The sequence below is a fragment of the Rhyacophila brunnea genome, unplaced genomic scaffold (assembly GCF_057557595.1).
Source record: "Rhyacophila brunnea isolate RB1 unplaced genomic scaffold, BYU_Rbru_1.0 scaffold_1, whole genome shotgun sequence".
NCBI lineage: Eukaryota > Metazoa > Arthropoda > Insecta > Trichoptera > Rhyacophilidae > Rhyacophila > Rhyacophila brunnea.
The window spans coordinates 44,822,372-44,836,264 of record NW_028232751.1 but is presented as its reverse complement, the minus strand read 5'-3'; the positions used below and the strand labels follow the sequence as shown (position 1 = coordinate 44,836,264).

The following is a 13,893-nucleotide window of genomic DNA, read 5'->3' as shown; positions in this document are numbered from 1 at the left end:
TGTATTTTGTGTTTACTTCATACTTGGCAACTCCTTGTAGCGCGATAAAAGCCTCTAAGGGCTAGTTCCGATCTTGCTATTATATCTATATGATCAAAAAATCCGAGGAGTCGCATGGCTATATAACCACTATTGTTTAGGTGTGAGAGTCTCTGATGATTACCTTTTCCAGCATATTACTATCATCAAGGTATAAACAACTTTCAATATTATAAACTAAAATTTCGTTGTTCAGTGTAACTGATTCATTGCATCTGTTGTGTCACCGTTAGTAAACGTTTGATAGCCCATGATCTATGCTCTGATTTATCATACATATACAGATTTTATAGTCACGGATTCAAACGATTGTTGACATATAGTTTTCTTTTTTTACATTTACATTATTGCTGTAGGTCTTTTCAGCTAGAGTTTATAAAATTTTATTGTTTTCTACTATATATTATTATGCTTCTTGTTAGTAGCATATTCAGATTGCCTGCATGGCTTCAAAGTATTATAAAAGTAATTGAAATAAAAAAAATAATATTTGGTGGCGTTTATTTTATATTTTAGCTTACATTTCAAAGTATGTGGGGCTGTATCTTGAGAAAATAGCCAAGCCAAAATTAAAATATTGATGATTTGTGTCTTATTAATGGCACACGTGCCATATCATAAAGATCGAAAATAAATAATTCTAATTATTTTGCAACTCAAGTCTGAAACAATCTTATCGACTTTGTAGAAAAAATGTATGCCATTATGATGCTATCTCGTTTCACATTCTAGGAATCAACATTACATGATTATAAAAAATACGTTAACGTGTACATACTGTTTTATGGCAATAATATAATTTTATGCGACCATGAAATCCGTGTATGGAGTGAATATGTTGATAATTCTAAAAACATCACATCTATTCTCAGAGCAGCTATTTGTATGTTTTGCTTTCTGTGGTAAAACAGATTATATTATACTTTTGGATGTTTTTAAATTGTAGTAAAATTTTTGTAAATTCTCAACAAACTACAATTTGAAAACATTCCTGATTTATTTACCACAGAAAACCGACCTTACAAATTAATAGTTGCCCTGAGAAGTTTTTAGACTTATCAACATATTCACGCCATACACGGAAATGTTGATTCTTAAGGGCCCTCATGCGCCACGTAGGTCAAAATGGAGTTTTTATGGTATTTTCAGAGCATAAGCCTGGACATTCCTTAAACGTTGTAGATAATCTATTTATATAATTTTGAAGCCTTATTATCCTTTATATTTATTTTAAACATTTGATGACTGCATAAAGTAATTTTATTACATTAAATCGTATTCTTTTAAACCTCTCGATCTAATGTTTTAGAATAGGTAAACAGGGAAAGGTATTTCTACCCGATTATTGCATACGAATATTTTATGTCAACGGCTTGAAAATGTTTCAAACTACACACACATCTACAAAAAAAAATAATAAACCGTCGATTCATTTACTTACACACATACTCTTGCGCAGCCCGTATGAGAGCTTGTGCGTAATAAGGAAATTTGTTTGAGTCAATAAATCGGCGAACTATATTTCTGTAGACGATAAAAATGCTAAAACTATATCCGTCTTCTTTTCACACTTGTTAATTTTTTGATGGGTGAGCAGGAAGACAACATTTTGTGAAATATTGATATATTCTTTAAACATTACTTGTTCGCTGTACTGCGAATGCGATTATATGAATATTTTTATGATGAGTGATAAATACATATGCCTATATAATATTATAACTATAATATTATCCTTTGTGAGCGAGTGAAAAGAAGACAATTCGTGATCGACGGAATGCATTCTTCGCACTTGTAATATTGTGCGGTGAGATAACGCTGGTATGCGAGCGGAGCAATTACCAATGTTATTTAGATGTCTGTAATCTACTACGATCTATATTGAATATCAGCATTGAATTTTCAGTTTTGAAATACGGCGCTATAGAACGGGTGTATTTTTACAAGTGAAATATATTTAAGTAATCGATATTTTATTTAATCTTTCAAAAATGGCTTCAGACAATTATGAAAGCGATGACGAAATATTCGCCGATAAGTTGTCTGCCTATTCTGATGAAGATTTACCTGAATTAGGCGATCATACGAAGAACAAAAAAATGGACAAAGAGAGTTGTCATGTATTTGTTAAATTGTGCATTTTTTAATTCTTTTAAAGTTTATTAAGTATTAAATCCGACCAAAAGACTAACCATCAAACAGTTTTTGCGTGGTATAAGCAAATTTTGGATAGCCGACCATATCGTCGAATCCGACACAATTTTGGAAGAAGCGGGGCCATCTACATCACGATTACCGAGAAGAGTGGTTAAAAGTGATCATCCTGGGAGGTTATCACTCGATATGAAGAAGCATTGAATGATAAAAATTGTTACCGGAAGTAAAAAAAAAATACCCACAAAGACAGTGTTGAGTGTGTTCGATGCACAAAAAGAAAAATTTGACTAGTTATATGTGTACATTTTGTGACATTCCCCTGAATGAGTGAGTGTTTTCATAAGTATCATACTTTATCCAAATATTAAAATAATAATTTTTGTGCGGGAATTTATTTATAGTGAATGGAATATTTTTTACGAAACCTTCCTGTAAATATGTGATTAGCACCATGTAATTATGTTATTTATTTTAAACAATTTGTTCTAAAAAGAAACACAGCTCTGGGGAGCAATATATTGTGAGTGTGAATTCGAAATTTCATTAAAAAATAACCGATAGTTTGGAAGATAGAACGATTTTGTGAAATTCGATTTTATTTCAATTTCCGCTGGTTTTTGCGCACTGCGTGTACCTGTGCCTTTGTACTGAAGCCCGTGCAAAATGTGTTAATCGTGCCCATTTTTTGAATGATGAAATGTCTAATTCTTGTCAAATTTGGGATCACAGAGATTATAAATATAGTTTTTTTATCATAAATATTTCTATTATTTAAATGGTAAACAATTTTACTAATGGTTTTATAAATGCGTTTAAAAATTAATAATTCTAAAAAATCTTAACACCACTGCACATGGATGTACTATAATATGACTATATTCTAAAACATTAGATCGAGAGGTTTAAAATAATACGATTTTATGTAATAAAAATACTTGATGCAGTCATCAAATGTTTAAAATAAATATAAAGGATAATAAGGCTTCAAAATTATATAAATAGATTATCTACAACCTTTAAGTAATGTCCAGGCTTATGCTCTGAAAATACCATAAAGACTCCATTAATTTCCGTTAAGATGAAAAAAGATGGCATAATAATGACATAATACATCTTTCCTACAAAGTTTACAGATTGTTCAGACTTAGTTCCCAAAGATACCTACCCCAAATTCTTCACTTTTGACCATTTTACAGCATATGGACAATTAAAACTTCTGGTTAAACTTCGAAAATAAGCTATTAACATACATTTAGACATGCTTAAAATCTGGTTGCGGTCTCCCATTAACAGTTATTTTATTTCAATCATTTTTATACACTTATTTTTTAAAAATCTTAATGCTTCATGTTTATGTACCTACATGCATAATATGTGCAATTTGACACTCAGATTATTTAGTGTTTTAAACTAGATGTCATTATATTATAAATTATGCTTATATTTAGGTTATTTTGTTTATTTACTTAATTTTACCTTGCAAAGGCATGTCTCCACCTAGCTGATATCTAGCGCAAGGCAGTTAGAAATTATTTCTCATTAGAATATTGCCGCTGTGCATCCTGCCTGCCTAGCCAGAGTAGGGGTGCGCATTCGTGAAGTAATAAATTATACTAGTCAATTGCACACAAAGAATCTTAATTTACTTGTACTTATTCTATGCATCGTCTAGTTCAGTTTAGGTTTTATTTTCGATTCATTATAATACTGTTTGAAATATCAGTAAAAATTTTTATACAAATAATATTATATTTCTTGATAACTTAAAGCCTCGTTCATATTAAGCTAAATAGCAACAAAACAACAGATGTAGAATCCAGTGCGATCACTGAACACTGCGGATCTGCGTTTGCATTCAACACATGCACTACATATGAATCAATGTACACAATAAATATGGCTGCATTTTCCAGGTTAAGTTGACTTATAGAATATGCATTTAATTGTTGTATAGCAAAGTTCTTTGTTCATTATCTCATTTGACAGGAGTCTATGTAGTCATCTAACGTGTATTAAAAATTTTCAAATGCAAAAATTGTTTAGCATATCAAAACAGTGGGTCTATTTTATACTTATCAACCGCTAAAGTGATAAAGTGATAAATATTATCAAACTTAGGGTAGGTTTGTATCAAAGTATTAGCACTTATTGTAACAATTAACAATGTTTGTAATTGTTGCAATAAATGCTATTCTAACAGCACCTCTCTTGGTGCTGTTAAAATGTACCACTTATTGCAACAATTACAAACATCGTACTGTTATTGTTACAATAAGTGGTAATACTTTGATACAAACCTACCTTAAGTTTGATAATATTTATCACTTTATCACTTTAGCGGTCGATAAGGATAGAATAGACCCACAGGGCTCCTATAATCTACTGAATAAGAAAAATCTAATTAATTTTAAACAGCTTAGGTAGATATATTTTTTTTATGAAATAAAATGGTGACCCTGAGTTTTTTACTTCTATGATGTTTAGCATATCATATAAAACATGAACACATTTTTTTATTTTCTTAATGATTTCCGTCAGATTTATTTATTATGTACTTAAAATCCCATTCAATATATGTGTGCATTTTCAGTATTGCTGCACGTCATTTGTGTACAGAAATACAATCCTAGGATAGCCTTAAATAAGCATTGCATCATTTCATATATGATAGAAATGGGCAACAAGTTTGGCTTTTATCACCAGTAGGTCTATTCTTAACAGTTATCACTTTAGCACGTTTCCGTTATTATCATTGGTCAAAATTAGCACATTACCAATTCTTTACACTAAATGTGGTAAAACGGTTACCGACGGCTATCTTTAATTTTTGGTAGACCTGTCGGTTAAATTCGTATATGTTCATACGACTGAATCCAAGGGGATAAGACCGAACACAGGCGGATTAAGCCGAACTACAGCCAACTCTCTTACTATACTAAACGTATTGACATATCACATAACCTACAATTTTGTTCGTCATGTCATTTGGTTTTGGTACTCGAATGTCGAAATGTGTGAAGTTTTTTTTCAATAAACATTAAACCTCAAACAGTCAACATAACCTACAATTTTGCCAGTCATGTCAGCCGGACACGGAGATGTACACGTAATTATCTTTCAAAACATCTTGTGTCTCAATTCTCAATATGTAAAATTTACGTACTCTGTCTCGTTCTCACGTTAGCACGCCAAACAGAGCCGCAGTTAAATGGTATCACCTTTTGACAGTTCAGACGGTTAACTTTTTTACACAATTAACCGACAGAATATGTATAGTGATGATTGTGATATATTTATCACAATTAGCTCTTTTTAGATGTTAAGTGATTTGTTAGAATAAGCCTGCAAAAGTTGCTAATGGGCTGTCCATGTGTAGGATTCTCGCACCCATAAGAAGCGTAATCATTTCAAAAATCAATCCACAAAAACCTTGTAAATATCAAGAATCGTTGTCATCGTGTATAGAAAGTTTGTTCATTTTTAAACCTTTTTTAAATTATTAAATTCTATTTCAAATGAAAATTAGACAGTTTTATTGTCTCCTGAAAAAAAAGCTTGCATTTTTTTTAAATTTACGAGGTTTACAAGATGACATCATTTTTATCAAGTTTTTTGTATGAGCACTGCATCCTAAATTAGGCTACTGATCCTTGAATATTACATTAAATGTGTAGATAAACCACAGTATTATGGATCTTTGTACCATTTATATTATTGAGGAAAAGTTAATTTACACAATCAGTTCAGGTCTGTCTCAGTTTCTGTCAATTTATCAGTTAAATTGATGTCTGATTGTCTGATTGACACATTGTATGAGATCAGTATTCCATGTGTTCTGGTATTATCTATTTTAGTTTCGAAGATCAAGCTAACATCCCACATTAAATATGATAAAATATGGACCCTGTTACGATGGCTGCATCAGGCCACCTAGAAAACCTTATACAAACTATATCAGCACAGTTTTGCTAGTGTAAAGGTAAATAATGTGACCTCAAAAAGGTTTTAAGTGAGAAAGGGTGTCCTACAAGGTTGCACTCTCTCTCCCGGTTGATTTAATTTAAATGGAGAGCACATAGTGAAGAAAGCACTTAAACTAACTCTTTTGCAAATTTTTTTGTTTTAAACATCGGCAGAGGTCAGATTAACAACATCAATGCAGTACTGGCGGTACATTTATGCACAATACAGATGTGTTCTGAACAGTTTGTTGATTAATATTAAAATGAACGCACACTTGACTGATTGTGTAAAGGTACATTTCGTCATATCACAGACAAAACTCATTAAGCACAATAATATAATATTGCATTTAATCGGTTTTACCTCTGATAGTGATGAGTTTATCCAGCCTAACAAAACAGACAAGCTAATTTGAAATGGGCATGGTCCCAGCAGTGTAAAAATGTGACATGTTTACTGTTGCTAAAATATGCACTCGTTTCTTCATAATCGGCGATCGATGATTACATGGGGAAACAAGCAGTCAATGCTCATTTAGCTCCAGTGTATGTGCACCAAGTCGCAATATTACATGCTTGCAATCATATCATTTCTGGGTTCATTTGTCCATTCGGTTCAGCCAGATACATAAAATTGTACTGTTCAACATAATAATATGAACTTGAATAGTTATTTCTCCATCAGTATATTATAAAATATGGTTTGGGTTGTAGTATAACGATTATGTAGATTCATTGTAATATCATATTTAGAAGCTACCTTAGCTGCTGATGAATGACAACAAGATAATAAGAATCTTATGCTTTCATCATCTTTTCACTAAAGAATGTGCTTATGGATCCGAATATTATCAAAATATAATTCAAGGGTATTTTTTCTATTTATTGTTAATATTATTGGATATGTTTCAGTTCATCTCCTGATAGCCTCAGCGGAGAACGTAGTGACAGCAAATCTCCTGGAGGCGGTGCTTCACCGTGTGCGTTATATAAGTTGCTTGTTCCACTGCTCAAGTGCGAGCTGCCCGATGTTAGAGATGTTGCCGTACACGCAATCGGCCACATCAATTCTGATGCACTGAAGTAAGTGTAATTGAAAATTTATTTTATTGGACAATTATTACTTACTAAAATTACATTTCTTCGGACACTGTTGCATTGTTTCTTTTTATTCAGTGTTTCAGTCACTGTAGTCTGTGCACTGCCACTTACAATGCCTATAGACAAATATTATTCGTTGTAACAACGTCTTTTGTATGCTCTCAGCATTTTTTGTTAAAGAATATTATCATTTGTTGGTGTTTAAAAATCAGTCAAAAATGCCAACTGATGACAAATATGTGCAGTGTGAGGATGTGTCGGTTCCTGAGAATACATTGCTTTTGGTGGAATTATTAATGAAAAAAGTGGAACAGCTGGAAGAAAAAATTAATAATTATTCGTGTTCGTGTCAGCGTACGTCTTCCCCTGCTGCCGCCTGCCGCTCTGCAGTTCAAGCCGAAGCCACTAATTGCACCAACATTAATCGGCGTAATCGGCGTTAATGCAGCTGTTAATGAGCCCAAACCACTAACAACTCAAAAACACTTGGAAGACCCGTGCAACGACTATAGTAACAAGATCCCACAAAATTGTCGGAGATTTGAAAGACGCAACTCGTGCAAAGGAGACTTCAGCGGGAAAGCGAGATGTCACTCCCAAGGCCTCGACGTCTCAGAAATCTGAGGGGACACCGGTATCAGGAAATGATGTATCTCTTGGAAACTCCACTACCGGCGAAGAATGGTCAACGGTAGTGAAGAGGAAGAGGGCAGCCATTGCGATTTGTGGTAGCTTTGGTGGGGCGGTGAGGGGGTGGAGGTGGTTAAAAATTACCACTTCTACCCTTTTCATCGCGACACCACAGTTGCAGACATGAACAATTATATTAAGAAAATTACTAATTGTACCGCTGATTTCACAATAGTTAAAGTGAAGTCAAAAGGTGATTACGCTTCATTTAAGGTAGGGATCCCTAATAAGCTAAGCACGTTGGTTTTGAAGACGAAAAATTGGCCCTGCCATTCATTTATTAAAGAATGGGTTACCAGGATGGAAACACCACGGCTACCGAGTAGCTGACTTAATAACAATAAAAATAATAATTGCCCTAAGCAATTATTATTCTACTACCAGAATGTTCGGGGCTTGAAAACAAAATCTGTCGATTTTTTGAGCAGTGTTTTGGCTGATGACTATGATACGAGGGTGGGTCAATAATTCCTTAGAAAAAAGCATTAAAACAGTTTTTATTTTTGTATTTTTTTTTTATTTCTCAACATAATCTCCTTGGAGCTCAATACACTTGGTTAGACGTTTCTCAATTTTTTTTAAACCGTCAGAAAAATAAGTTTTCGGAAGGTCCTCAAAATAAGCATTTGTCCGATCGATGACTTCTTCATTTGAAAAAAAACGTTGTCCACTTAGCCATTTTTTTAAGTTTGGGAAAAGGAAAAAGTCACTGGGGGCTAAATCTGGCGAATACGGTGGGTGGTCGACCAATTCGAACTTCAATTCTTCAATTTTAGCCATTGATCGTAAACATGTGTGAACACGGGCATTGTCCTGATGAAAGAGGATTTTTTTCCTGTTTAAATGAGGCCGTTTTTCTTCAATTTTGTTTTTTAGCTGGTCCAATAAAGATGCATAATAATCCCCTGTTATTGTTTTTCCTTTTTCCAAATAGTCAACGAAAATAATTCCACCTGCATCCCAAAATACAGTAGCCATAACCTTACCAGCTGATTTTACGGTTTTCGCCTTCTTTGGACATGGTTCGCCTTTCGCAATCCACTGCTTTGACTGTTCTTTCGTCTCGGGAGTATAGTGGTGTATCCATGTTTCATCTACAGTCACAAAGCGACGAAAAAATTCATCCGGATTGCGTTGCATGAGCGACAACAGGGCTTTAGAGGCCACCACTCTATTGCGTTTATTGTCGACTGTGCGCAAACGCGGCACCCATCTTGCAGAAATTTTTTTCATGCCCAATTTGTCATGTAAGATAGAAATGACGCTACCTTTTGAGATCCCTGTAACCTCAATTATCTCACTCAACTTTAATCTTCGGTCACTTAACACCATATCGTGGATTTTATTGATCATTTCTGGTGTAGTCACCTCTACAGGACGTCCTGAGCGTGGTTCATCCTTTGTTGATGTACGACCACGTTTAAATTCATTTAACCAGTTATAAATAGTTGCAAGTGAAGGAGCAGATATGCCGTGAACTAAATCCAACTCATTTTTTATTTCCTTTGCTTATAACCCTTTTATATTAAAATGTTTAATAACAGCTCTAAACTCAATTTTCTCCATTTTTGTAAACAAGCAAATTTTTTTTTTAAATGTACGAGAAACACACAACAACCCGACCAATCTGATTGAAACTTCGCAGCATACTGAATCGGTAGTGCCGCTGCATGAAAACAAACCGCTTACAGTACTAGTCGCGCCACCTGTCGGCTTTTCTAAGGACTTATTGACCCACCCTCGTATCATAGGGTTAACTGAAACATGGCTCAATGATAGTGTTTTTAGTTGTGAATATTTTGGAAGTGAGTACTCTGTCTTTAGGAGGGATCGAGACTCCGGCGCAGGCCACAGGCAGGGTGGGGGTTGTCTTTTGGGGGTTAGAAGTATGGAAGGGCTACAGGCCGAACGTTTTGTTTTTCAATGTTTTTCGAGGAAGTCGCCATGTTGTGGTGGAAGGCGATACCCGAGGTGGTTTTCTCGGGAGTTTATTGGGGACATTAAGGTCAGGCATAACTATCACACAGCATGGAAGGCTGGGCATGATCAGACTGACTATATCATGTTTAGCATCTATCGTTCGAAAGTGAGACAAGGCTGTTCGACGGGCCTATCGAACATATATGGAAACGGTAGGAGATTGCATTCGCGAAAATCCTAAATTGTCTTGGAATTACGTAAAATCATTAAGAAGAGATGGTGGGTTTACCGATAGGATGAGTTGGAAGGGCGAAGAGGTGACCGGACATGGAGTGGCGGAAGCATTTGCTGGTCATTTCAAGTCTGACTACGCAAGTAGTATTCCAAATCTGGATGTTGCCTCAACGTCAGGAAAACCGTCATGTGGTGCCCAATCTGTCGACATTCTTTCAATTAATGAGGGCGATGTACTTAGGTTTATTAAAAAACTAAAAAATACTCGCTCTTTGGGACCTGATTTTGTCCCTACATTTTTTTTAAAGGGTTGTATTGACTTTGTCAAAGGCCCGCTTTCATATATATTTAATCTCGCAATGGAGGCAGGTATCTTTCCGGAAACGTGGAAGATGTCGAAGGTTACTCCAATCCATAAGAGTGGTACAGAGTCATCAGTGGAGAATTACAGGCCGGTAGCTGTTCTCTCTGCACCAGCAAAAGTTCTTGAGATGATCATGCACAACATGATTTCTCCAAAAATTGAGTCATTTATAATAAATGAACAGCATGGATTTAGAGCAGGCCGATCAAAGGAAACTAACCTGATGGTATTTACCGATTATGTGTCATCGGCACTGGATGGAGGCCACCAGGGTGACTGTTCTTACAATGACTTCTCGAAAGTATTTGACAAAGTCGATCATGACATCCTGATGAAAAACTCCAACTTATTGGATTGTCGGATCGATTTTTGAAGCTATTTAGGAGTTATTTTAGGAACCGTCAACAATACGTATCGTATGGCCTTTATCAGTGACAGATCTTTTACACATTTTCTAGTGTCCCCCAGGGCTCAAATTTAGGGCCGTTGCTGTTCACGATTTTTATAAATGACAGCATTGGTAATAAAAAATGCTATGTTCTTGTTGTTCGCTGATGATTTGAAACTCTTTCTGGAAGTTGTCACCTTGGACGATTTTCGTCAGCTCCAACTTGATATAGATAATATTATATTAAATTGGGGCAGGCGTAACAAACTAGAATTCAATATTGATAAATGCAATCTTTTATCGTTTACCAGAGCCTCAAAAGTGTTGTTTTTCCAATACTCGATGCATGGCAGAGTTCTGTCACGAATATCATCTGTAAGGGATCTTGGCATTACGTTTGAGAGTAAACTGACATTTATTAACCATATAGTTACCATTTGTAACAAGGCGCTTAAAATGTTGGGCTTCGTCATGCGTACTTCCCAGGTCTTTTCAGATGTTACGGTATTAAAACTTTTATTTAATTCTTTAGTTGGAAGCAGACTTGAGAGTGGGTCTATTGTTTGGGCACCGCATCAGTTGAAGTATGGCCTTATGGTGGAGAGGGTACAGAAGAAATTCTTGAGACTCCTTTACTTGAGGTTGTATGGATACTATCCGTGGCTTTATCCAACTGACTTTCTCTTAGGCATGCTTACATACTGCAGTCTACAATTTAGAAGAAAACTTTATTTAGCTACGTATTTTTTTCGACTTATACGAGGTATAAATGAGAACTCTGCCATTCTGGGCAGTGTTGACCTGTGTGTCCCTGATAACTATCTTAGAAATAGAGACCATCGGTTGTTTATTCTCCCAAGGTGCAGAACCAACCTGCCACTGGTAATGCCAATTGGGAGGGCGATAACTATGTTCAACGAAATTGCTTCGGGTGTTGATATATTCCACCTACGCGAGAATGAGTTTAGGTGGACGTTGTTTTATAAATTATTAAAATAGAGTCTGCTTAACTCATCCGGTAAACTTCCTTGTACCTATCTATTTTATCTACTAATCTATCTCTTTTTTTTATGTAATACTGTTTTATATATCTTTGTTTCTAAATGTCATGTTGTGAACGTCTTAAACTTATAATTTGTAATGTCCGCAATATGTTAAAAAAATAAATCAATTGAAATTGAAATAACGCTTTATGTGGTGACAAAAATACTGTAATTTTTTTGGTTTTGGTATATGGAAAATAATGGTAGCCAAATATATAGTACGTATAATAATAAGTATTAACAACTTGTTATTTCATTAATCATTTCACACTGAGTAGAGCACTCATAGACAAATCACATGTGCATCTCTTATTTTTGTTTTAACAAGAATAAAATCTGTACCTACTGCAGGCAAAAATGTTTTTGGAAACAAATAATGTTATGTCTGAACTGCTAGCCAATGCTCGTTTGTGATATTTTCTGTCTTCTCAATTTGACAATTTATTTTCGTAGGGACCTGATGGAAGAGGTACTCGGATTAATTCGCGAAGCTGTCGACCGAAAGCAAGAAAACATGAGACGTAGAAGAAGACGAGATGCTCTTAGACTTCATTTAGGCCGAGTTTTACAGTTGATTGCTGAAAATGGCACTTTTGCCAACAGGTATTAATAATACATGTTATTGTTAAATTAATGACTCCATCAAATAGTTTTCATGTCAGCTATAAGCCTCTCATTGGAATCAACTATAGCAGAGTTTTGAAAACTTTTTCAACAGTTATATGTCAATTGTACGTAAAGCATGTCACCGTGGCACTGTTCGCCGTGAGCTTTTTTATCAGAAAGAAATGACTATACTATACGGTCTCCACTTTTATTAGATTCAATATGAACATTATTTCAATTTTCATAGCCTATTTTGGCAAAATTCATGAATAATTCAAGAATGAAAACCTAACCTAACCTAATAAATAATCCAGTATATCGGCTATTTTCAAAATCTGTTTGCTGCTGGTTTCCTGTAAAGTGTAAACCGACAAGAACCATGTTTTATATAGAGACGAAATTTATATCAGTACAGTAGAACCTCGTTAATAAGAACACGGATAATTCTAAATTCGCCGTAATTCGAAATTTTCCTGAAAAAAAGTCCCTTGAACATTATTTTCATACAAAACCATACCTTTAATTAAAATTTCGTAATTCGAAAGAGTCCTGGCATATAAAAATATAAATTGTATTAAAGTACACTTTGTGTCATGTCATCATGTCATTCATGTCATGTCATTGAAAATTGTGACAGACTTTTCGTAAAACAACATAAATTATTTATTTTAATGTAATTTATTAATGTATTTTAATGTAATGAAAATAATCCTGACATTTCATGACCCATTAACACACAGCACCGGAAATTTGGTAGGCACCTCTATGATCGTAAACAATATTGATGAAAATCAAAAAAAAAAAGAAAACTAAATTTTAATATTTTCCCCCCATATATTTCATAATTCTTAATTTGAATTTTTTTTTTTTTTGATTTTCGGTCCCGTGGAATTCGTATTAATCACATCTTCGTCGGAAAACGGCAAATGCCGTTTTTCGCGGATTCTCAGTCGAATGTGGAACACGGAAAAAGTTGTTTTTGTTGACTGTCGGTTGTTTGCGGGAAACGGCTTTTCACGGGTTTGTATATCGGTGTGAAATAAAACCCCGCACCTAATTATCGTTAATTCTACTTCTTCGCTAGATTATAAGAGTAAATAAAGAATTAACTGTCGTATAGATTTGTTTTGCTATCTCAATCTCTAGTTCAGTTTGAGTCGTTTCACTTGTCGGACTATTTTTCATATCGCTCGCTTGATTATCAACATATAATGAAGTGTATTGATTCTTTGGAAGAATAAATACTATGATTCATAAGTTGAATGGTTTTTTCAAATTAGGCATGGCAACCGCCTAAGACCCTTTTTTGACAAGAAGCAATAAAACTCATGAGTTATTATACACTGAATGATCGCCAACAGCATTTAGGCGACTCGTATTTCTCAAATA

The 13,893-nt window shown here is 34.6% G+C and overlaps 1 protein-coding gene across 2 annotated transcripts in view; it reads left to right on the top strand.

Moving 5' to 3' along the window:
- The window catches only part of fry (microtubule binding protein furry), a 90,665-nt gene that overhangs the window by 30,877 nt on the left and 45,895 nt on the right, over nucleotides 1–13,893 (top strand). For both annotated transcript variants that reach the window (XM_085944861.1, XM_085944852.1), the window contains exons 16-17: nucleotides 7,071–7,241; nucleotides 12,352–12,501. In XM_085944861.1, the coding sequence (XP_085800987.1) occupies nucleotides 7,071–7,241; nucleotides 12,352–12,501 (321 nt within the window). The remainder of the gene's footprint in view (nucleotides 1–7,070; nucleotides 7,242–12,351; nucleotides 12,502–13,893) is intronic.